The 26,179-nt window shown below is 48.6% G+C and overlaps 1 protein-coding gene across 2 annotated transcripts in view; it reads right to left on the bottom strand.

Annotated features, from left to right (window-relative positions):
• Window positions 1-208: 208 nt before the first annotated feature.
• Window positions 209-26,179, bottom strand: part of LOC121724530 (PDZ domain-containing RING finger protein 4-like) — a 50,795-nt gene continuing 24,824 nt past the window's right edge. Inside the window, exons 2-8 of one of the 2 annotated variants that reach the window (XM_042111161.1) lie at window positions 18,523-18,776; window positions 16,442-16,586; window positions 11,353-11,451; window positions 8,750-8,812; window positions 5,691-5,792; window positions 4,665-4,787; window positions 209-2,486 (exon numbers count right to left, since the gene is read on the bottom strand). In XM_042111161.1, coding sequence (XP_041967095.1) covers window positions 774-2,486; window positions 4,665-4,787; window positions 5,691-5,792; window positions 8,750-8,812; window positions 11,353-11,451; window positions 16,442-16,586; window positions 18,523-18,776 — 2,499 coding nt within the window. In that variant the 3' untranslated portion in view covers window positions 209-773. The remainder of the gene's footprint in view (window positions 2,487-4,664; window positions 4,788-5,690; window positions 5,793-8,749; window positions 8,813-11,352; window positions 11,452-16,441; window positions 16,587-18,522; window positions 18,777-26,179) is intronic. The other variant, XM_042111162.1, reaches the window with a different exon arrangement.

Here is a 26,179-nt window from a genome sequence, read left to right as displayed (position 1 = left end):
GGCACATATCAAATGTACAAAGAGTAAAAGGGTACTGACAGATGTTCACACACTGGAAGAGTCGGAATGATGCAAACGTGAAGCCCAGCTCTGAGAGGCTCAGTGGACCTGTGTATCAAGGGAAGTCTGGGTAATCAAATCCTGAGAAGATATGCTGGTTCAATAGTTTGGTGTTCATTGGTGTCATGTCATCAACCCATGTGTCATCTACCTACAGTACTGCTGTGTCACGCCATCGTACTGAATACGAAGTAGTACCAAAGTTGTTCAAAAAAAAAACCCTGCAGCAGACTACATTTCCCATGAAACAGTGTCCAAAGAATGCTAAAAACCCTGCAGCAGACTACATTTCCCATGAACCAGTGAGGAGAGCTGTTGTGTGGTGTTTTACATTCGTATTAAAACCTTACCTACCAGGAACACGGCTCTACTCATGGAATGCAACAGTACAAAAATAAAATCATGATTGTTGAATGTCACATACAGGTTAAACAAAAAATGCACTTGGCTTGGTAGTTTCATATAAAAGCATTTCCGAAAGATGAAAAACAGCAAGGGAAAAAGAAACAATAATATGCGAGATATGAAATGAGACAGTTATTCAAATTGTTTATAAAATGCTATTCAGGTTACAAAGTGTGAAAAATAGTTTTCTTTACGCGTCTTTTCTCTCCACATAAAAATGCCACATTGAACGAGGCAAAGTAGATAATACCGCATGGGGTAGAGTTTGTTTCCGTTGTCCTTGTCTTGGTTTCGCTTTGTCCAGTGTTCTATACAGTGGTGACGGACAGGAAGGCGTTGTGGACTTTGGCTCCCTCGGGCGCCTTGGCGCCGTGGGTCATCAGTTCCTGGATGGTCATCCAGTTGTCCAGAATCTTCTTGTTGCGCTTCTTCATCATCTTGCGGTGGCTGAGCTCAATGATGTTGACCTCCTTGCGGGGCGAGCCGCTGGACGCTGGGCCTGGGGTTCCGGATCCTTCTCCGCCACTCTGCGGGTTCTCGCGTAGGCTATCCAGACGGCTGCGCTGCATGAACTGGCGTCGGCGCCGCTGCTCCTTGGCGCGGGTCAGCTGCTGCTTGCGCTCCTCCTTGCTCCAGTAGCGACCCATCTTCATCTCGCTCATGGCGTCGTCGTCCGTGGTCATTCCCCCGCTGCGCTCCTCGCTGATCTTGAGCGCGCGCTCGCGCAGTAGCCGGTCACGCACCGGCCGCTTGGTGATGTAGCGCGTGCCGTCACTGCGCACCTTCACCTTCCACTCCAGCTTGGGGTCGAGCGACGGACTCGTCTGCTCCGGCTGCACCTGGGGCTCGGGGCACATGCTGAACAGGCTGAGCTGGCTCTGAGCGTACTCCACGGCTGACCGCTGCTGGACCAGGTGCATGTAGCTCTGGTAGTGGCGCGCGTGCGCCGGGATGTGGGCGTGGCGGTGGGGTGAGCTGTGGCTGGGGGAGAAGTAGGGGATGCGGGATGACCGCTCGGCCGGCCGGGGCTGCTGCTGCGAGCAGAGGACGAGGTGGCGCTGGTGACCGGGGGAGGACGAGGCTTCCTCGTCGGCCGGCGGCGGCGTCTGTTCCGACTCGGACGGGTTGCTGTGGTCAGGGCTTCCGCTGGGCGCGCGGCGGGCCGGACAGGAAGTGGACGACGGGGAGAAGGGAGAGCGTCCGGCGGTGGCGGCCAGGGTGCTGCAGAGGTTGCGCTGGTTGGTCAGGCTGACGAGCCGCTGCAGCGAGTGCTCGGGCGAGCGGTCCATGGCCAACGGTGTGCTGCGCGAGCTCTCCGCAGTGTTGTAGGCGCTCGAGCTGTTGTCCTTGTCCGACTTCTCCGGGTGCTCGTTGATGTCGGCCAGCTTGCCGGCCGTGCCGCTGCCCCCAACCTGGCTCTGGTGGTGTCGGCGTGGGCTGCCCCCACCGCGACCAGGCTCCTTGACCAGCGGCGGCGTCCGGGGGTCGCGCTTGCGTAGCTGGTGCGCCTGCATGATGCTCTGGCACTCCAGCTCGATGCTGCGCAGCTCCTCGTTGAGCATCCTCAGCTCGCGCTCCACCCCCTCGCCCCCCCCCACGCCTCCACCCGACTCCGCCCGGCTGCACTCGATGGTGCTGCTGCGGCTGTAGAACAGGTCGTACTCGCCGCTGTTGCGGATCTGGCATTTGAGCTCCAGCAGCTGCTGGACACGCTCGCCCTCGGCCCCGCGCTCGCCCCCCTGCTGACCGCTCCCCGCGCCGGACGCCTGCTGACCGCTCCCCGCGCCGGGCGCCTGCTGACCGCTCCCCGCACCGGGCGCCTGCTGACCGCTCCCCGCGCCGGACGCCTCCACCTCCCGACGCTCCCGCAGGCACCGGGTCAGTCTCCTGTGGATGTGGCTCAGCATCTCCTGCTCCGAGCTCACGTGGGCGTGGCCCAGGCCGCTGTCTTTGTCCTGGTTGGCCGAGGAGGAACAGGTGGGCGTGTCGCCGCTGATGTCACTCTCCAGTCTCCTCCAGGGCTGCAGGGGCAGGAGACGACACATGAGCGCATCATCATGACATCATCATGAGCGCGTGCACACACACTGACATCATCATGACATCATCATGAGCGCGTGCACACACACGGACATCATCATGAGCGCGTGCACACACACTGACATCATCATGACATCATCATGAGCGCGTGCACACACACTGACATCATCATGGCATCATCATGAGCGCGTGCACACACACTGACATCATCATGGCATCATCATGAGTGCGTGCACACACACTGACATCATCATTACATCATCATGAGCGCGTGCACACCAGAGTTTCCGCAAGAAAAAAATGGTGCCGGAGGTTTCGTTTTCCGGACATTTTGATGATATACCGGTCAAATATCCTATTATCGCTTCTTAATTAGTCAAATTGAGGAAAACTGGAGACAGGCTTAAAGAATGACATAATCAGGCTGTATAGAATGCAACATATTCATCAGCCTAACTTAAACATGCCTAACAAGATCTAGCCAGTATCTTTTCATGGACAGCAAGAGTCCGCTTCGTTTGTTGTTTTAAAAAGGCTACGTTGTTTGTTGCTGCTACCCACCTTATCTCCAGTGGTGACTGTTTAACTTACACAGATGCGCACACACAAGAATGAGCGCTCACACCACTACCCCCTAATACTATGCCTCTTTATTTGATAACAATAAATTAAGAAATGTTTCCTATTCTGGCTTAGTTTTTTTGCTTTTTCTTTCGGCCGCGGTTCAATGATATCGTTTAATTGTCCCAGAAATTATCCACGGACCGGTAATCTCCTCATCGAGGAGGCCCTAACCCTGCAGATCATAGACAGAGAATGCATAGGCCTACTGTATGCTTTGGGTAAAGAACACTTTGCATGTCCAGTGTACACGGAGAATGACAGAGTCTTGGAGCGGCCGCACCCACCGCAACTCCACTTCCAATGTCACTGATTCCGACAGATACGCCCGACACTTCTGCTTTTTATCTGGTGGTGGTGGAGTTGACCGGACATCTGAGGCTTCAGACGTTACCAATTTATCATCATCCATCGCGTCTGGCCTCTGAAAAAACTTTTAAGGCTAGTCTGCCTGGGCCTGGCCATGTTTGAACCGCCTCACTCATTTGTTCGTTGTTTAACATGGACGTTTTAAGCGTGCGCTTCCTATTTGAAATGCTGCATAGGCTATGCGTGTTGTTTAGCTTACTTTTCAAATGGTAGAGCCTGTTCATTTAAAAACATAGCCAGAGGACGTATAATATAGGCTTAAATATTAAAGCTTATTCTCAAATTCAGATTGCGTTAGGGGACGGGATTATTAGCCAATTTCAATCGGACAATTTGACCGGAGAGATTTAATTTTGTCAGACATTTGATTTTTTTTCCGGCCAATGTCCGGTAATTACCGGACAACGGAAACCCTGGTGCACACACACTGACATCATCATGAGCACGTGCACACACACTGACATCATGACATCATCATGAGCGCGTGCACACACACTGACATAATCATGAGCGCGTGCACACACACTGACATCATCATGAATTAAACAGACGCGTGTCCTTGGGGACTGCTCTCTACTCTCCACATGGGTGATCACACACACACACACACACACTACCCTCCACATGGGTGATCACACACACACACACACACTACCCTCCACATGGGTGATCTCCGGCTCTCTACTCTCTCCATGGGGTGATCTCCGGCGCACAATAGCGCACAATAGCTCTCTATTGTCTCTTTGAGATCCCAAACTTTGGAATACACAGTATGTTAATATCCTCGTAAAATTTGAATTTATAATGGGTAGTGCTTGGGATTTAAAACACTCATCTCTCTCTCATACATATTCATATCTCAGAAGGCACATTTTGAAAGTTGTTAAAGGATTGGGGAGAGCAAAACACACTCAATAGATTAATGTGAACCTCTCTGCATCTGCAGTATCCATTATTTCTAATGACTTCCTGCATTTTACATTCATTTTAGCTTTAACACTCTCATGGAGCCAAAAGGCCGACGACAAACTAGCATCTTGAGACAGAATTGCTTGCTAATGCTTGCTATTCACTCTGTAAATAAAACAATGCCGATGCTTTGTTCAATGAAATGCTGAAATCTAAAGGCTCATGTGTTCCTCTAACTGCTTCAGCCTCTGGTCCGCTACCTGCTCCTGTAGCTTAGCAGCTCTGTCCATCTCCTCCTCCTCTCTCCTCTGCTCCTCCAACATCTCCATCTTCAGCTCCTCCAGGAACTCGCTGTGCTCATCATCCAACCAGCCTTCCTCCAGCTGTGGAGAAGCCAAGGCAGTGTGAGAGAGAGAGAGAGAGAGAGAGAGAGAGAGAGAGAGAGAAAGAAATGTATTGCTATTGAAGAATGCTTAATTAATAAACATCAACACAAGCTTTTAATGGCCGCTGGTGACGTACCCACACTCGTCAACCTGACAGACCGAACCTGCTGTGGACACGGCTCAGTGACCACACCACGCTGTCTTGACCTTGTGCTCTCATTTCTCACATCAGCTCTTTGTCAGGGTGTCTCAAGCAAAAAAAAATCATAATCCATATTTATAGATTTAGATTCTCCAAGACGCACTTAATTACTGCGAGAGTCCATTACAGCGGCAGGCCTCAGCTGGACCCACTGGCTCGTCCACCACGCCGGGCCCAGGGCATGGGCTCACTCTAGATTAGCATGCCATTAGTTTTTATGGGCTACAGTCCCAAGTCAATTATGTTGCTGCTACATAAAAATAAAACATGACGAGGAGTGTGGAGCTACCGCCCTCAAGCTGCCCAGGAGGGACAGAGCAGCGCAGGAGGGGTGGACAGCATAGCACAGGTGCTGCTGCTCTTTTAGTAAAAGTAAAACTTGGCTGCAATCACGATTCGACAAAGTGTGAGATGCCGTCGGCAGCAAGCACAGTTGTGTGTGTTGCACTTGTAGGAGCGAGATGCCGTCGGCAGCAAGCACAGTTGTGTGTTTCTCAGCATGTTTGTGTGCGCACATGTGATGGTGACCGTGTGATGTCATCAGGATGGTGCACAGTGCACGCTGTCTCCCTGGGATCAGTGTGTGTGATTGGGAACAGAGTCGATATGCTGAGATGTGTGGTCATTTTCTACACATACAGTACAGTACATCTCCATGAATAAATCGGAGTGTCGGCCGGTGCAGAGGAATGACCCACCTGCAGCTCGGGTCTGGCCACCAGCAGCACGATGCTCCTGCTGTCCTCGCTGGAGAGCGCCACCACCGCCTCCTCTCTGTCCTGCACGTCCTGACCATTTATCTGTGGGGGCCGAGACACGGGTCAGACACGCACTTCACACAGCCCCGCTTAGCAGGAGAGAGAGAGAGGAGTCAAGAGAGAGAGAGAGAGGGAGAGAAAGAGAGAGAGAGGGAGAGAGAGAGGGAGAGAGAGAGTGAGAGAGAGAGAGAGCGAGAGAGAGAGGGAGAAAGAGAGTGAGAGGGAGAGAGAGAGTGAGAGGGAGAGAGAGGGAGTGAGAGAGAGAGAAAGAGAGAGTGAGAGAGAGAGAGGGAGAGAGAGAGTGAGAGGGAGAGAGAGAGAAAGAGAGAAAGAGAGAGAGAGGAAGAGAGAGAGTGAGAGGGAGAGAGAGTGAGAGAGAGAAAGAGAGAGCGAGAGAGAGAGGGAGAGAGAGTGAGAGGGAGAGAGAGAGAGAGAGAGAGTGAGAGGGAGAGAGAGAGTGAGAGGGAGAGAGAGATAAAGAGAGAGGGAGAGAGAGAGTGAGAGGGAGGGAGAGAGAGAGAGAGAGTGAGAGGGAGAGAGAGAGAGAGAGAGAGTGAGAGGGAGAGAGAGATAAAGAGAGAGGGAGAGAGAGAGTGAGAGGGAGGGAGAGAGAGAGAGAGAGAGGGAGAGAGAGAGAGGGAGGGAGAGAGAGAGAGAGACTTGCTGCAGCGGTAGGTACACATGTGGGTGATTATCTATTTGTGGCTTGAAAAGGAACACAGTGCCGCATGCCATGGAGGTACAGAGAGAAACGGCCATTTTCTCCCTCTCTACTCTCTCTCAAACACACACTTACACAAACTTAACACACACACACACACACTTACACAAACTTAACACACACACACACACACTTACACAAACTTAACACACACACACACACTTAACAAACACACAGACACACACACACTTAACAAACACACACACACACACACACACTATAACGCACACATACACACATTACATTACATTACATTACATTTGGCTGACGCTTTTTAACCAAAGCGACTAACAACATGGTAAACAGTAAGTTTTAGAACAATTCTCACAATTTTAGGACAGTTTAAAAACACATTAGAGTACAGTAAGAATAAGTGCGTCGGTGAGTGCTGTTTTTAACAGTTACTTGTCAGTTTAAAACGGCTGGTGAGTGCTAGGATCAGTAAAACTTGTTGTAAGTGTTGCTATGAGAGTAGATGTTCTCTAAAGAGCTGGGTCTTCAGGAGTTTTTTGAACACACACACACACTTAACAAACACACACACACACACACACACTATAACGCACACACACACACACACACTATAACACACACACACACACACACACTATAACACACACACACTATAACACGATGCTATTCACACTACTTTGCCTTTTCATTTCCCATCCTCCTCAGGTAAGTGCCCTCACTCAGGTACACAGTTGGAGAGGAAGCAGGACAACAGGCCAGTGATTACTGCTGGGGTGTGCACCTTGGACAGTGGAGACTGGCGTCCTGCACATGTCCTGGCAATGCATATAGATCTGGCCACACAATGAACTGCCGCTGACAGGTGGTGTTCATCTTTTTCCAGGGAGAGTAATGGGACTGTCACTGGAGGATAAAAGCGCCCAGCACTGGCCGACCAGCGGACCCAGCACTCGTCTAGTCAGTCACGCACCACACGCTCGTGCCAACAATTAGCGCCCGCGCTTCACATTATCTCCCTGAGGCACGGGCGAAGTTCCACTGGTCAGCCGCGCGCTATCGCTTCTTAGGGACGTCTTTGCACTACACGTGCCCCCAAATGAAGGGCCCTCTGCTACCTGTCGGTGTGAAACAGTGCAAACATTTCACTCTTTCAGACAGAGTCTGCCTGCAGGTGTCCTCTCACGCCTCACATGCATCATATCCTGTCTACGCTGGACCCTGGTGGACCCTTGGAATCCAGCGTTCTTTTCTGGTACTATGCCATCTGCCAAAGCTGTTATTAAACATGCTCCCCCCCTGTGCCCTAATCATCAGCCCTAATGGCATCAGACTCACTGGCTTTGCCTCATCAGACTCACTGGCTTTGCCACATCAGACTCACTGGCTTTGCCTCATCAGACTCACTGGCTTTGCCTCATCAGACTCACTGGCTTTGCCTCATCAGACTCACTGGCTTTGCCTCATCAGACTCACTGGCTTTGCTGCCTTTTAGTCCCAGTGTGCCATTCCTGGTTAAAACTGGAAACAAAGGCTTTTATGACAGTAGCTGTAATTTATTCTCTCACTTTGCATATTGTGTCCAATACAACATGCAAACCTCAGCAACAATAACGTGTAAAACTATCCCCACTGTTCACAACATTAGCTGGCTGAAGAACAATGTAATTTTCAGAAAATAGTCCAGAGACCGCAGGAATCTTTAAATAAGGCAACTTTTATACATCTTTATAGTGTGCCAAGTCCCAAAAGCGTGCTCGCTTGAACGCGTCTGCACAACAGTCAACATCGCAGCCGCTCTCCCTCCTGTGTGCCTCTCCAGACTGGAGGCCACTATCTCTCATGAGTGCAGACTACAGAACCTCTCCTCATGAGTGCAGACTACAGAACCTCTCCTCATGAGTGCAGACTACAGAATCTCTCCTCATGAGTGCAGACTACAGAACCCCCCGGGTCTCTGGCCCGGAGAACCGCTCACAGTAATGATGTTGAGAAATCTTCTCCAGCCCCTCGGGGGGCCTCATCCGCTGCACCGAGCGCCTCTAAACTGGGGTCATAAAAACCCGGCAACCCCCCGCGGCCCCCCTGGCTGCTGACGCGGGGAGTAAAACAGCCGGGGGGGGGGGAATGGGTGAGGGGGGATTATCCCCTAACCGCCACTAAGGGGGCTGCTTCTTCACTTAATGTTCAACCATTAAAAATGAATGGGGCCCACTCGCCACAAGACGACGGCGGCACTCCGAAAATGAAGGAGGTTTCCGTGTCGGTGGTAATGAGAGCGAAGGGACGGATTCTGGGTGTACTGCACCTGTAAGATGCGGTCCCCTTCTCGAATGCGCCCATCTCTGGCGGCAATGCTGTTTGGACCAACCTGAGAGAGAGAGAGAGAGAGAGAGAGAGAGAATGGAGTACATTGTGTATTGTTGAAGTAGGGTGACCACTGCCATGACTGTTAAAAGAGGACAATTTTGTCACAAAACAGTAAGATATAATAATTGAAAAAGAGATAATGTGCAAAGTTTCCTTTCTACTATTAGCAAGAAGTCGTATAATAAGCGGTATAATGTGTTTACTGTCTCCACTTTGTGTTGGGCCTATGTTTGTAGGGCCTATGTTATGTTGGGCCTATGTTGTGTTGGGCCTACATGTATGTTGTGTTCAGAATTTCACGGAGGCTTAAAATGCTCCAAGTCAACTCATATGATCTCACGTGTATTGAAGAAAGTGAGTGAACCTGAGCTTTTACGATACAAATCTGACAGATGACAAAAGCTAGACGATCAGGTGTCCCCTTAGACGTCTGGCTAGACAACGGACACACACACACACACACACACACACACACACACACACACACACACACACACACACATAATCTATAAAATCAGATTGTTTGGGCCGCAAACCAGACGTGTGGCCACCCTAAGTTCAAGGGAAATTACTTTTAAAGAGTAACTCTGTGGCCTATAAACAGTTAGCCTATAAACATCTTCATATCATACTGGATCTAGTACACGATACCCTACATGGATATACACTTTTTTCAATGCTAACTGGAAGTCAGCTCCCCTAAAGATATCAGACACATGTACGATTAATGACTGTGGGCTGATGGTCATCTACACATACACTTGCTTTGTACAAGCATTATTAATCTGATTCCCCTGGGTATTCAAATTCATTTGATCCTCTCTGGTACCAGTTAACAAAATGGATGAGGTTCAGGGTAAATTCTTTATCCTGCATAGATAACAAAGTCATTATAAAGTGGTGTTTGCATTTTAAGAGGTCATTATAAAGTGGTGTTGCATTTGAAGAGGTTGTTTTATTTTGCTGTCTCTGATTTCCCTGGGCCATTCAGCTTTCGAAATCAGGAGCCATGATTGGCTCGGCCCACAGACAGGAAGCTGAAGCATGTGGCGCTCTTTTGTGATTAATGCTACTGAGTGAAGGGGCTGGCCCATCCTTCACTGGCCAATCAATTGCTGTCTAAGGTCATTTGTTTCACTCTGTCCTGTCGGAGGAGATCTCCTGAGATCTCTTGGTGTCGGAGTGTTCCGTCTTCATAAACCTCGACCCTTCACTGTGCCCACTCACTTAAAGTGACGTGCTGCCGAGCCAGGAGGAGGAATCGGCAGTTTGCAGTCAAATAATGAGCCGCGTGTCTACTGCCATCCAGTCAATGGAGAGGCTTGTTTGTCTGCGGCTACATCATTAACTGTATCTATATAACATCACCAGCGCTGCTCTGGACGGGTAGAGACATGCAGTGGTTAGGGCACCCTGTCCTATTCAAAGCAAATAAGGGAATAATCATATTTGAAAGTATTTACTTGGAATAAGTTATTTTCCAACTCATTTTATGAATGCTGTTTGTTAAGTTTTCCATTGAAAGTTGTCAATAGCATGGCAGGATGCAATAACTAAAGAGGCAGTCTGTGCAGAGACGCATATTAATGAGCCCATAACCACTCATTCATGACGAATATCAATATGCTGAGCATGTCCCTGTAGCCAAACTGCGGCGCTCGGAGCTAATTTAGCTGACTTGGAGAGCAGGCTAGGGTGGGGTGAGGATAGCACTCTGTGTTTTTGACAAGCGAAAGAGAAGACTCTTAGACTGATAGCGCACCAGGCGAGAAAAGCGGTCATCAAAACATTTTCATTATTCATCATCAGTGCACGATATAATGAGTGTTGCTACTTATGAGAAGGATGGTTTCAATCCTAATATTTTCCCTTTTAATATTCTTCCCCATGGAGAAATACATATTTTCAAACACATCCATATTCATGCAAGTATCTAGTAATGGTAAAGAAAAATAAATAAATCAAATGCCAAAACATATTTAGGCATATTTCAGTACAGTGACGGCATATTTGAATACTGTCAAAAAGGTACATTGACACATCAAAGCTCAGCATTCAGTTCCATTATGAGGAAAAGCAGATATGTTCATCATGCTAAGCCACTCCTCTTCTTAGCACCACTCAAACTGACTTGCTGTGTCTGAAGACTTCAAAAGAATCAGAGAAAAACCCTGGCTGACAGAAATACAACACACAGGCGTACACATTTAATGAGGGGAATTACCATTTGATTTCATCAGTGCTGCTAAAAATAGCGCTGCTTGTGAGGGCTTTTGTTTGTAAACTTCTGCATTTCAGAAGAATTATTGAACATTTATATATTTAATATTCTTGGCATGAAGGGCCACCCTCCAAGCAAGACACACAGACACTAATTGACACTTCAAGGCTGACAATAAATATATATGCTTTTAGCTAGACTCTCTTTAATTCTTTCTGTCTGTCAAAGACTCCATCATAACCACCACATCATAACCATCTATTTCCAGTAATTCCAGAGTCCTGTGGTCTAGGCAGTGGATCTGCATGTGAGTTTCTCACCTCACTGACGTAGATAGCGTTGTCATCCTCATCATCTGTCCTGTAGCACAGCGTCAGGCCAAGTTTCTCCTGACTGACCAGCCGACACAGCTCAACCTCCTGCACACACACACACACACACACACAGACTCTTACTGGTGTGTTGCCGTTGGCTAGACGTCAGGGCAGGAAATGGCTTAGAAACATTAATGCCCTTTTAATGAACCCCCTTTTGCACTTTTAATGTGTTAGTTGATGTTTTAATTGTAGCCAGTAACTGCGGTGAATGCAAACAAGCCCTAAGGTAGTACACCTGCTAATGCTGTAACTTTGCAGGTACTTTGATAACTTGATTCAACTTTTGGGCATTCCCATCCGCTCTCTCATTAAAATGCATGCTTATTCTGTAAATACGTCCGTAATTATGCTAATAATCACTGATTTAATTCGGTCAGCGGGCCCTCTCTGTAGTAACCAAAGAAAACACCCATGAAATATTCATTAGCTGTCCCCGAATGGGGCTTAGGGGCTTTGCGAGATTTGTTTTGAATGCGGAGTTAAACTCTATTATGCATTGCTGCCTGGATTATAACTTGGTGTGCTATGCTATGCTATGCTATGCCATGCTATGCTATGCTATGCTATGCTAGCACAATCTCCGCAGCCCAACCGGCATGGCTGGAGACGACTGACACAACAAGAGATTAGAAAAGGTGTTTGTTTCCACACATTGGGGGCAGTGCGTGGGTCCTTTGGGGGCAGTGCGTGGGCATGTCTGGCCCCGTCGCTGCTCGGCAGGTGGGGCCTGGCCCGGGGGAACCCTGACAGGCCTCTAGGGGAGAGATGGACGAGGTCATTTTCCTTCCTGGCATCTGCGGGCCGGCTGGTTAACACACGTCGAGGAGACGAGTCAGGAACAAAGAGGAAGGTGGAGAAGACAGGCAAACGAGGCCGAGGGAGAAGGCCACCTGGGGGGGGGGGCTAGAAAAGGGGGACAAATACCAAAGGAAGAGGAAGAAAGTACATAGAGGGGAACCTACACACTCCACCTGACAAGCCCTCACATCTTTAATTGAGTGTGTGTGGAGCTACAGTAGCGTGAGCTCTGGCCTGTCACAGCCAATCTCACACACACACACACACACACACACACAGCACACACAGGTGAAGTGGACAGACACAGTTGAGGCAAAACTGCATCCCAAACAACAAACAACAACAAACAATACCTCCAATAACAAGATGAAGGCAACACCTCCAATAACAAGATGAACATCCCAAACAACACCTCCAATAACAAGATGAAGGCAAGCCACAGTGAAACAACACCTCCAATAACAAAATGAAGGCAACACCTCCAATAACAAGATGAACATCCCAAACAACACCTCCAATAACAAGATGAACATCCCAAACAACACCTCCAATAACAAGATGAAGGCAAGCCACAGTGAAACAACACCTCCAATAACAAGATGAACATCCCAAACAACACCTCCAATAACAAGATGAAGGCAAGCCACAGTGAAACAACACCTCCAATAACAAGATGAAGGCAAGCCACAATGAAACAACACCTCCAATAACAAGATGAACATCCCAAACAACACCTCCAATAACAAGATGAACATCCCAAACAACACCTCCAATAACAAGATGAAGGCAAGCCACAGTGAAACAACACCTCCAATAACAAGATGAACATCCCAAAAAACACCTCCAATAACAAGATGAAGGCAAGCCACAGTGAAAGCTGCTGGAAGAACAGTGGCAAGGTGTAATCACTACCTAATTCTCTGTTGATGTTTATCATATTCATATTAATTACATGAAATATGATACAACATTGCAGACGGTGAACAGCTGGCTATTTAAAATTACAATACACTGCAGTCAAAAAATAAAAGTCTTTACGATGGAGAGGCAATTCATTGCCTTGGAAAGTCCGGACAGCAGATATTACAGAGCAATTAGCAATGCAAGAGCAATGCAACAGAACAATTAGCAATGCAAACAAATGGCAGCACCAGAGCAGTAAAATCTTAAAGAGAGGGAGTCTTTTTACTGCCTTATTCCTTGAGTGTTGGGTATGAATCTCAAAGAGAGGGAGTCTTTTTCCTACCTTATTCCTTGAGTGTTGGGTATTAATATATTTGTAAATCTCAAAGAGAGGGAGTCTTTTTACTGCCTTATTCCTTGAGTGTTGGGTATGCATCTCAAAGAGAGGGAGTCTTTTCCTGCCTTATTCCTTGAGTGTTGGGTATGAATCTCAAAGAGAGGGAGTCTTTTCCTGCCTTATTCCTTGAGTGTTGGGTATGAATCTATTAGTAGTTGCACAGCAGTGATGAAATATCTTGATCGAGTTCTCTATTGTCTATCTGACATGCTAAACATCTTCTCTCTCTGAGGCAGGCAGGAGCTGTTAAAGCTGAAGCTCTGGCTGCTGCACTTCTCTCCCTAACACCCCCCCACCCCCCCCCACCCCCCATACACACACACACACACACACACACCAGATATTCCATTTTACAGGCGAGCTCTCGGCCTCTCAGGCGGGAGATTGCATCGGCATCAGGAGAGTAGAGGCTGACAGTAAATTAACGACTGCGATGGCGTGATTAGCCAAGATGGCCGCCCACCGTCCGCGCGCGCAGGGTACTGTCATAATAATCGTGCCTTTGATTGCCGGTAATTGAAAAATCAGCCTCAAAAGAGAGACTGTGGATAATGACGGGGAGGCAGAGCCATTGTACAACCATGCTGATACACACATGCACACACACACACACACACAAAACAAACATACACACACACACACACACACAAAACAAACACACACACACACTCACACACACAAAACAAAAAAAAACACTTGAAGTGGATGGAGAGACATTCAGTGATGAAGTAAGCCTCTGATAGCAGTCACATGTGACAGCTCCCAGAACACCTCCATTGGTACTTCACATAATTAAAGGAAGTGAGTGAATGTAGGCTTTCCCATTGCATAAAAACGGTGACAATGAAGTGATTTGAGTGTTGCGGTGGCACTCTCCTCCACTCTTCTTTCATCTTGTCTTGACAATTCTTCCCCTCCCCTCATGTCAGTTTGCAGTACTGCACTCTGTGGGAACTGTGGGAATGTTGGGAGGCTCTATTGACGTATATAAACACTCTTTATCTTTGTATAGTAAATGGAGTCGTGTTGAGGGGGTTGGGGGGGGGGGGGGTGGATAGCACAGCCCTCCATGCATGAAATAAAAAGAGCAAACACAATGTAACGAGATTAGTTAATAGAAATGAGGCATGCAGCGCCCGTTTAATATATTACATTGGCGCCGACTTAATGCCAGACAAACGCAGGCGGATGTGCAAATCTCCTCAGAGGTAGAGGAGTGTGAGGGTGCGCGGGTGGAGGGAGAGGAGTGTGAGGGTGCGCGGGTGGAGGGGGAATTCAAATGAAACAAAAGCGAAAGAGAAAGAGGTAATCAGCACGCATCCGTCACAAAAAGGCCGTACAGTGAACCGGCTCTTCAACGGCTCGGAAATAAAGGAGATCGGTTTTTGGCCTCTGGTGCAGGCTGCCGCACACGGAGCCGATTTACCCCAGTGTCAGTTTATCATCCACGGCAGCCTCATCTGCATCTTGGGGAGTAGTGGAGGTGGTGGGGGCTGGGGTGTGGAGAGAGAGAGACGACTACGCCGACTAATGATATCATCTGTCAGAGTAACCCTGTGCCAGCGTCGGCATTGGTGAGTTAACTCGGTGCAAATGAAGATGCAAGTGGGGATCATTCCGCTGGGCTTCCCAGAGGAGCGCCACTGTTCATCTTCCCAATGCTACCTCTTGCACCTAACAGGCACCCGAAAGGAAAGGGGTGCACAGTGATGGATGGACTCTGCCTTGATGGACTGTCTCCACTGTGACGAACGTCTGGATGATAAGTGATATCAGCGCTGCTTAATTGATGATATCGTCATATGAAACAAGGCAATCAATACAGCCAGGGCAGACCAAGGGGACGGCATATACAGACCAGAGCAGGGGGGCCCAGTGGTCAGAGGGCCCTCAGCTCACCTCATCATGCCACACCAACACTTCACAAATTTGCTCGGCACTGATATGGAGTCCTGGCCGTGACCCCTCATCCATCAGCCACAGCCTTTGGGGGACATGCCTGGCCTGTGGAGTCAATTATAAGCAGGAGCCCTCTCCGTGTGTGTGTGTGTGTGTGTGGGGGGGGGGGGGGGGTCCATGTGTGTGTGTGGGGGGGGGGGGGGTCCATTATGTGGATGCCACGTGGAGAGGGATGTCAAGCGTTATTAATAAAGCTGACAGAGGAGAGGAGAGGAGAGGAGAGGAGAGGAGGAGAGAGGAGAGGAGAGGAGAGGAGAGGAGAGAGGGAGAGGAGAGAAGACATGAGAGGGGGAGAGGAGAGGAGAGGGGGAGAGAGGGAGAGGAGAGGAGAGGAGAGGGGGAGAGAGAGAAGACAGGAGAGGGGGAGAGGAGAGGAGAGGAGAGGGGGAGAGGAGAGGAGAGGAGAGAGGGAGAGGGGAGAGAGAAGACAGGAGAGGGGGAGAGGAGAGGAGAGGAGAGGAGAGGAGAGGAGAGGGGGAGAGGAGAGGAGAGGGGGAGAGAGAGAAGACAGGAGAGGGGGAGAGGAGAGGGGGAGAGGGGAGAGAGAAGACAGGAGAGGGGGAGAGGAGAGGAGAGGAGAGGAGAGGAGAGGAGAGGGGGAGAGAGAGAAGACAGGAGAGGGGGAGAGGAGAGGGGGAGAGGAGAGGAGAGGGGGAGAGAGAGAAGACAGGAGAGGGGGAGAGGAGAGGGGGAGAGGAGAGGAGAGGGGGAGAGGAGAGGAGAGGGGGAGAGGGGAGAGAGAAGACAGGAGAGGGGGAGAGGAGAGGAGAGGGGGAGAGGAGAGGAGAGGAGAGGGGAGAGAGAGAAGACAGGAGAGGGGGAGAGGAGAGGGGGAGAGGAGAGGAGAGGAGAGGGGGAGAGAGAGAAGACAGGAGAGGGGGAGAGGAGAGGGGGAGAGGAGAGGAGAGGGGGAGAGAGAGAAGACAGGAGAGGGGGAGAGGAGAGGGTTGGGGGAAGTGGCCACTGGAGTCGTACCTCGTACTCAAAGTCATCCATCCTCTCGACGCCCGCCGCCACGTTTGAGAGGTACGCAGAGCCATCGTAGTACTCCTGCCCCACGTTTGAGAGGTACGCAGAGCCATCGTAGTACTCCTGCCCCACGGTGTGCAGAGACTGGCAACTGGGAGGAGAGACGGAGAGAGAGAGAGAGAGAGAGAGAGAGAGAGAGAGAGAGGACGGATGATGAAGGATAATGATGATGGTGATGGTTTAGAGGGCTGCTCCTCTTCATCCCACTTTCTATTTGTTCTTGTACACGCCACACACACGCACACACACGCACATGCACACACGGACACGCACACACACACTCACACACACACGCACACACATGCACATGCACACACGCACACACACACTCACACACACACACACGCACACACATGCACATGCACACACGGACACGCACACACACACGCACATGCACACACGGACACGCACACACACACTCACACACACACGGACACGCACACACACAAATAGACACAAAAACACAGACAAACAAACATGTGCAGACACACCCACACAGTCTAAAGAATAAAGGATCTGTCATGTGCTTTCAGGCAGGATGTCATGAGGGTGATCAAGCTATGTCTGATTAAGCGCTGAACCGCCTCGCTGAAGATTGTTTCCAACCTTCTGAAGACTACACACAGGCATTGTTTTCACCCACCTATGAATCCTGCCTTTACTGCGGAAATGTGATGTATTGTTTATGAATCTCAAGCAGAGGAAAGAATAATCCCTGATGTGCGTTATGCTGACATTGTGGCATATAAAGGCATCCGCCCAAAAGAGAGCCACATATGGATTTATATTACTTGAAAAATAACCCAGTCCACCAATAAAGCTGCTCGTGTAAATGTCAAAATGGTTTATTTTTTGGGGCTACAATATGGCATATTATGCTTTCTTCGGGACACGTGGGTCTAAATAGAATACAATTACATCGTTTTATGATCTGTGCTCCAACAAGGGGAACGACTGACATTTGTTGCAACTATAAAACGAGTCCTGTCTTGGCTGTGGCACCTGAACACAGATGAAGACTCAAAAATGTGTGTGTTTTATGGGACACGTTGATTACATTTGTTTCTGGTCCTCGGGCGAAGAGTATATTTCCAAACAATGAAGCGCCATGTTGGTTCTTTTTATTAGTCCATTTGATTTTAATCACCCTGTAAACCCTCTGTTAAGCCAAATGGTTATGCCAAACGGCAACGATTAAGACGTCCCTGGGATGGGTTCAGAGATTGAAAAATAAAACCGCTAGACATTACCTCCAAATACAGCACTTAGCCTCAGGCCTGGAGGAATGCTACTCTGAAACTCAATTTAATTTTGTTTGATCTGAACCTATTAAAGGTTTGAAGTGTTTAAGAATATCCAACACAATTAGGTCAAAGAAAAAACATACTGTCAGCCAAACAGATAGAAGCCAACAGTGGATACTCCATTAAAGTGGACAAGTGACACATTTTAAACAATTAATTATTTGTGGGTCACAGTATGCTTTTAATTACCCACTTACAATACTCCTTTTCTGTGAGATAGTCTCAATTAACTTCACAGCTTCAACTAGGAAATCCTCTGCATATCTAATGTCATCTTGCTGACTTCCCCTGGGCTGAAACCCACTTATTTCTCATGCTAAACTTTATCTTGTTCACAGTTTGCCTCTCCTTTGAGATAGATTTGAGAACATGCATAACGGTGGCTTATAAAAAGAAAAGAGAAGAAAAGAGGAGAAAAACAAAGGAGTGCTTTGGCTCTTTGTTGTTTTCCAAGAATCCCCAGGATGGTGCCTGAAGCCTTTTTTAAATTATGAGTGCCTATTTCAAGAGTCTCCGACTTTGTGCATGATTTCAAGGATTGGGGAATTACATACAATATTCATTTTCAAGACTGGGGAATTGCTTACATGTTCAGTTCTCAGGTTTGAAGTCACATGACAGTGCTTTGTGTTCCATTCTAATGCAGCTTCAGAATGCTTCATGTAGTTACTGTAGATGTTAGAAGTTGTGATCCAGTAGAGTTTGTATTTGTGTGCACTCTACCTGTCTGAGAGCAGGAAGGGGCAGATATCAGGCACGGGCGGTGTTGACGGGCGAAGCTTGGCCAACGCCATGATGTGCTCGAACGTGATCTCTGTCTGTGTGCACACGTCCACCAGCTGGACCTCCTGAGCGGGCCCATGGGGTCGTGCCACAGGGTTCCGTCTGAGGACCTGCACCACGATGGGGTCCTTGGCACTGCGGAAGGCCTCCACCGCCTCCTCATGGCTGGCACGAGACAGGTCCTTCCCATTGACCTGCCAGGGAGAGGGCAGAGGTTAGGACACTCATGGATGTCTCTGGGTCTAATGGCCTGGATTAGGAAAGAACTGCGACCAGAGGCAATGACAAACACAACAGATTCAAGTGCCCATATTACATTATAGAGGGTAAACACTTCACTTAAAGGTAAACACTTCAGATCCAGTGCTGTTTGTTTCTTAATGTTTGTCATGTATTATGACAATACACAAACAATTGTCTTCAAAAGTGTTATGAATTTGTATCATGAGCAGATGAAACATGTATTATCGTCCTTACATCCCTAAGACATTTGAGGATGCAAAAATAATCATCATCAATATATTAATTGAAAACCAAATTTCAAACTTACAAAGCAGAAAACAAAATTATTTTCAATTCATGTCACCACATCAGGGGTTTAAATTACTGAAGGGTCAAAGAGCCTCTCTGACATGGTCAATTGAATTCAAGGGTACATGCCAGAGATGATGTGTATTAAGCAGCCTTCACAGGCTAAATCTAACTAGTTAGCCGCTAATTGACAATTAGTTGCCTGAAGTGAGTTTAACAGATCAGCAGAACTGCAGATAGGTGCCTGTTAGCACTGCATATAAAACAACACTGCCCCACATCAAAAGAGAACAATTAAATAGACAACAATTCAAAAGAGTTCTCTAGCGTATGTTACTGTAATATACATCAAAAATGAACGATTAAATAGACACCAATTCAAAAGAGTTCTCTAGTGTATGTTAATATAGAAAATGCCAAACTTGTTCATAGACTAGGGATCTGAGCCAGACGGCTGCCAATGATTCATAAGGAAAAGAGCCGTTCTCATCCGTTCTGAAAGAGCACTGAGTATCTATGTATGCAGAGAGCAAAAGCTGTCTTAAGCCACTCGTCCCCTGGGTCCAGTTTGACTTTACGGAGGTTCATTATGAAGACTGGGGTTTACATGGCTTTGCCCCCACAGGAGAATACCCCCAGCCATGAGATGACTTCCTCTGACACGTCAGATCTCTTGCTACATTGCAACAGACCTGCTTACATTAGTGGCTCTGGCAAATTCATTCTTGCGATACACTGTTGCACTAAAAGGCTCTGTGCACACCACGCACAGCTTGTTAACTCTACGTTACTTAATCACGACATCTAATACAGCATATTCGGCACATTATAGGGACTAGGAGAACATGTAGCTCAATAATGCATGAAATACCTAATGAGACATATTGAAGGGTAAGAACAGAATGATGGGCTGCTAAATGCTAAATGCTATGGCAGAACCTGCATCATCATCATCTTTGATGGTTAGTTGGACAGAGTGCAACATTCTATTTGCTGACGGGATTTAATTTCTTCCTGCTACCTGGCCTGCCTATGGAGCACAGCTCTGGTTCATTTAGCCCAGTAATTGGATGGGAAGGAACAATAGGCATTGAATACTCCAGTGAATGGGCACTGGTGTAGTGCTGCGATAAGAAGATAGTCATCTAGTTTCTAAATCTGGTCAAGCTTGCACAATTCTCTGACAGAGCTTTTAATATAGGGCTTCAGCTGGGCCAGGGCCAGGGCGTTGCTGGGGAGGAAGCCATTACATCATTTCCTGCGTTTTAATGGCCCGTGCACTTGCCACTGTGGGTGGCACAGGCCTGAGAGATAAGCGGCTACCGCTACCCAACCTCTCCGTACGCTACCCAACCTCTCCGTACGCTACCCAACTACCCAACCTCTCTGTACGCTACCCAACCTCTCCGTACGCTACCCAACCTCTCCGTACGCTACGGCATGAGAGTGGCTTTTGTGTCTCTTCATAGCTGTCTGTACGCTACGGCATGAGAGTGGCTTTTGTGTCTCTTCATATCTGTCTGTACGCTACGGCATGAGAGTGGCTTTTGTGTCTCTTCATATCTGTCTGTACGCTACGGCATGAGAGTGGCTTTTGTGTCTCTTCATATCTGTCCGTACGCTACGGCATGAGAGTGGCTTTTGTGTCTCTTCATATTGCAGCTACTTTAAATGACGTTTCTTTCACATACCAACAGAAATATGTGAGGACTGCACTGCATCTCCTAAGTAAAGACTGCACTACATGTCCTGAGTAAAGACTGCACTACATGTCCTGAGTAAAGACTGCACTACAGTACATCTCCTGAGTAAAGACTGCACTACATGTCCTGAGTAAAGACTGCACTACAGTACATCTCCTGAGTAAAGACTGCACTACATGTCCTGAGTAAAGACTGCACTACAGTACATCTCCTGAGTAAAGAGAGGATTTCCCTTTATATGATACACTGTCACTCTGAAACTCATCCAGCTTGGTGTCCTGTCAAGACCATGATTCCCCAAGACAGCAGAGGAAAGTGAGGAAACGCTGGGGCTGGTCTGTCGCCCGGCCTGTATGCTCAAGGCAGACATGATTGAGCCAGAGCGATACCTTGAGAATACAGCGACTTTTTGAGCACAAAGCCGACAATAAATAACCCACCGCAGAATGGCATCCTGGGATGCCTCCACGCCGAAGTGACCTTTGTGAAAGGCGCAGTAACATTAATCACCTGAGAGATAAAGTAGGTCGACAGTCCGCCACTGAGGCTTCGCAACACGCCAAAAGCGAGCGGCACACAGTCCCCAAACACCTGCCACTAGCCAGCATTGAAATGTATTGCACCAATCCGCACTAGTGCCTCACTGGGGTGTAAATACTGTAATTAGCTTCTGCAATCATTTTGAAGCAAAGAATCGCCCCAGTTCTCTTAGGCTACAAAACAGCCTCCTGGAGAACTGAGATTGCAGACAAAAGGAGCAGGGTGAGACAAATGGGACAGCCTATTGCCTACGACAGCCCAGCAAACAAAACAGATCAAATTACACAGCAGTCTGTAGCTCTCTCTCTCTCTCTCCATCTCTCTCTCTCCCGCTCTCTCTCTCCCTCTCTCTCTCTCTCTCCCTCTCCCTCTCTCTCTGGTCTTGCTGCTGCGTCTATCCTCTTATTGTCCAGTGGACACACAAGATGAAAAGGAATGAGCTACTTGAGGAAGAAAGAGGATATTTGTCCCATTGTTTAGACGAGTGCCAGATGGGCCAATTAATCCCTACTGAGTGTGAATATTAAGCAGCCATGCTGTGATCCATCCTGCACTGTACTCTGCTGCTGAGCGCTATACTAGTAGCATCCTGCTAACTGCTGCAGATCCTTGTGTCTAATGACGTGGTGCTGGTGGGTTGATGAACACACGCATTATCATCAAACAGCTGCGATCGGATGGGGAGGTGAGAAAGCCGACCGGAGCTAATGGAATATTTTTGGCAAATAATAGCAATAACACATCGCAGTCGCACCTTCAATTCTGTTACAGTCAAAAGTGAAATGTTTGAAAGTGGAGCACAAAAGCAAGGTAAGCCATTTCTATGACACGAGACAAAACCCCATTTGCATTTATTCGGTAGAAAATGAATTTCTACAAAGCATTGTGAATTAATGGCACATACCCAAGCTCATGTCCAAACCACTACACACACACAAACTATAAGACAATAATAAACAATAAACAACTGGCAAAACAGATTGGGGGAAAAAGGAACATTGAGTAAAAATACCACCACGAGCCTAATCTATGCCCATGGTGCTATATTTTTATTTGGCTACACACCGTTGTTCTATGGAGGAAACCTATGCCCATGGGGCTATATATATTTGGCTACACACCGTTGTTCTATGGAGGAAATGTCAGTTCAGAGTTCTAGATGGCAAAGAGGGCGTCTGAAGGAGCTCCATGTGCTTGTGTGTGTGTGTACACATTAATACGCAGCAGCTGTGCGAGAAACAGAGCATTGTTTTGAAACCAACTCCCTGGAGAAGACTTGCAGCCTATTGCACATACATACACAGAACAAAAGCCAGCCTCTGTATATTTCAGTGCTAAAGGCAAAGATGTCAGATAGTGAAATGTCACCGGCCCTGGCTGGCTCCAGACATACAGCTTGAAATTCATAATATATTGTTGAATAAATAAATTAATTAATAAATATAATAGCCGTTATGCCGATAGAGACCATTATGAGACTTCCCATTCACTCCATGAGACAATGTCTGCAGTGGAATGAAATCTTCTAGAGAGATGACCAGATGACACGCTCAGAGGACGAGATGAGACACATGAAAGGGTTCTAGGACGGGTCACAAATTGAAACATGTCAGGAAACCACACTGAGGCATCTGACCCCATCTGTGTCCAGTGCAGGTTTCTCATTGATCTGAGACACCAGCCAATTCCGGCACGGAGAGGAGAACATGGACGATGTGCACTGGAGCGGCTGGAGCGTCTGGCGAGGAAGTGGCGTAATCCTGCGGAGGATTCGGCCCCAGCGTGAGGGAAGTGGCGTAATCCTGTGGAGGATTTGGCCCCAGCGTGAGGGAAGGAGGCGACTCTATTCAGCGCTCTGATCCTCTCCTCAGGCTTCTATCTCCAGCAGGCTGCCAAGCAGTATCTCACAGCTGGGGTGCAATCGAGTACACATGCACACACACACACACACACACACACACACGCTGCCGATGATTGATGCACCACAGTAAATGTGAATGGCTGCAGTGTAAAAAGAATAAAGCTCCTGCATGGCGAAAAGACGCTAACACGTCATTAGCATTAAATGAACTGCTCAAGCGGCTTTACGTGCAGCGTGCTTTTTTACGAGCGCCCAAATGTGCATCAACAGAGCTTTGTTTGGTCATTTAAAAGATGGCCGCGCCCAAATGTGCATCAACAGAGCTTTGTTTGGTCATTTAAAAGATGGCCGCGCTCAAATGCGCATCAACAGAATTTTGTTTGGTCATTTAAAAGATGGCCTGCATCTGGGCATCTCCAATCCTTCAGGATGTCATAAAGCTTCAATTATATTTTGCAATATTGTTTCTGTGCAATCATTCTTCAGGTCGTTTCTCATCATGGATTTAGTGGGGACAGCGGAGGTCTCCTCCGGTGATGATGATGGAATCTGAATCCCCACTTACCACCTGCCGGCAGTGCAGTGTGCGCTAAGCAAATGGGGTAGAAATGTAAACAGAGAGCAAAAACATGCACTCAAGTGCTTTGACCTTTGACCTTAACTCCAGCACCAAACTCCCGTGGCGTGACTGACAGGTGCGGAGAGGCTCTGCGCTCGGGGGCCGGGTGTTGGGATGTAGGTCAGGGGACCTCCTGAGCAGGGCGCTCGGGGATGCTGATTACACACACACACACACCCCACACACACACACACACACCCCACACGCACACACACACACACCCCACACGCACACACCTCAGCTTAAAACTCCAGCTGAGCCGCAGGTGAGTGACAAGAGTAGAACAGAAAAGAAAAGAGGAAAAGAGGAGAGAGGAGAGAAGAGGAGAGGAGAGGAAGGGGGGGAGAGGAGAGAGCAGAAGAGAGGAGAGGAGAGGAGAGGAGAGAAGAGGAGAGGGGGAGAGGAGAGGAGAGGAGAGGAGAGAAGAGGAGAGGACAGGGGGGGAGAGGAGAGGAGAGGAGAGGAGAGGAGAAGATGACGGGAGTGGAGAGGAGAGGAGAGGGGGGGAGAGGAGAGGATGACAGGAGTGGAGAGGAGAGGAAAGGAGGAGAGGATGACAGGAGTGGAGAGGAGAAGATGAAAGGAGAGGGGGGGAGAGGAGAGGAGAAGATGAAAGGAGAGGGGGGGAGAGGAGAGAGCAGAAGAGAGGAGAGGAGAGGAGAGGAGAGAAGAGGAGAGGGGGAGAGAGGAGAGGAGAAGAGAGGAGAGGAGAGGAGAGGAGAAGAGAGGGGGAGAGGAGAGGATGACAGGAGTGGAGAGGAGAGGAGAGGGGGAGAGGAGAGGAGAGAAGAGGAGAGGGGGAGAGGAGAGGAGAGGAGGAGAGGAGAGGAGAAGATGACGGGAGTGGAGAGGAGAGGAGAGGAAAGGAGGAGAAGATGACGGGAGTGGAGAGGAGAAGATGAAAGGAGAGGGGGGGAGAGGAGAGGATGACAGGAGTGGAGAGGAGAGGAGAGGGGGAGAGGAGAGGAGAGGGGGAGAGGAGAGGATGACAGGAGTGGAGAGGAAGACTGGAGAGGAGAGGAGGAGAGGTCATAGATGGGACGGTGGACAGTGGGTTAGCGTGCACTGTCAGCAGGCCAGACCCAAGCACAGACCTGCACAGCTGTGGGCCACAGATAGAGCAGCTGGTGCTGATGCATCTGTCCTGCAGTGCAGAGAGGATAAAGAACGGACACGCACAGTATGCAGAGAGGATAAAGAACGGACACGCACAGTATGCAGAGAGGATAAAGAACGGACACGCACAGTATGCAGTGCAGAGAGGATAAAGAACGGACACGCACAGTATGCAGAGAGGATAAAGAATGGACACGCACAGTATGCAGTGCAGAGAGGATAAAGAACGGACACGCACAGTATGCAGAGACCCGGTCAAGGGTGAGTCCTATCAACTAGCAGAGATAAACCGCACATCAGACACCCTAATGTATGTTTAGGTACATGTATAAGGAAATGAGCAACATACAGGGGACCATTGCTCTGGTGGCAGTACATGTACTTTATCAGGGAGAGGTCACCCCAGCTTCCAACAAAAATGATTTACAGTAAAAAATGCTGCAAAATGATTTACAGTAAAAAATGCTGCAACATTGTGCTCATCTCTGGCACTGTGTGGATCTGGACCACCAAAGCTTATTTGTTTTCCCCACTGGATAACAGGACATGTGGAGCTCTACTGGCCACATGTGCCAGTCCTCATCCCACTCTGGGGGCACAGGGGGCTTCGCCTGTCAGCCGCTCTCTCCAAGAGGCTCTGCTGAAGTGGATGCCACTTCATGCACAACAACGCAACTGTCAACTCCACCTCTGTGCACACCGAATCAATTTGCATTTCCATAAATGCAATTCCTCATCCACCATTCCGCCTACTATCCCTCCTTAAAAAAAATGGGTAATTCCCATTCCTAGTGCTGAGCCGGAGCGATTGGAACACTCTCCTGGAGCTCACAAAGGCAGGGGTTTCCATTCACTGAGCTAAATGTCTCATTTCAATAATAAGTGTCAGGCTAAAATATGACCAGCGGCCCGGTACAGTAGAGGTGCTAAGACTGCATAAATCACCTGGGGACAGATTCCCCTCTCCACCCCCACCCTCCCCAGTCTGGGCCTCTCCCAATGTTCTCAGTGCTGCTCCAGTGACACCAAACTGCGCTTAACAAAGGGGGGGGGGGTGCAGTGTGGGCCACCAGGGAAATCTCACAATCCCCGACATCTCCACAAGCGCCCGCTAACAGCCACGCTAGCAGCCAGCCTTTAGCCCACACACTAGCAGCCTTTAGCCCACACTGCAGCTCTGGAGAACGCTGTCGCTCTCGCCCTCCAGCTATTTTGCACTTTTGGAAA

Source organism: Alosa sapidissima, chromosome 11 (assembly GCF_018492685.1).
Source record: "Alosa sapidissima isolate fAloSap1 chromosome 11, fAloSap1.pri, whole genome shotgun sequence".
Lineage (NCBI taxonomy): Eukaryota > Metazoa > Chordata > Actinopteri > Clupeiformes > Clupeidae > Alosa > Alosa sapidissima.
The sequence above is the reverse complement of the archived record's forward strand: the minus strand, read 5'-3'. Positions and strand labels throughout refer to the sequence as shown.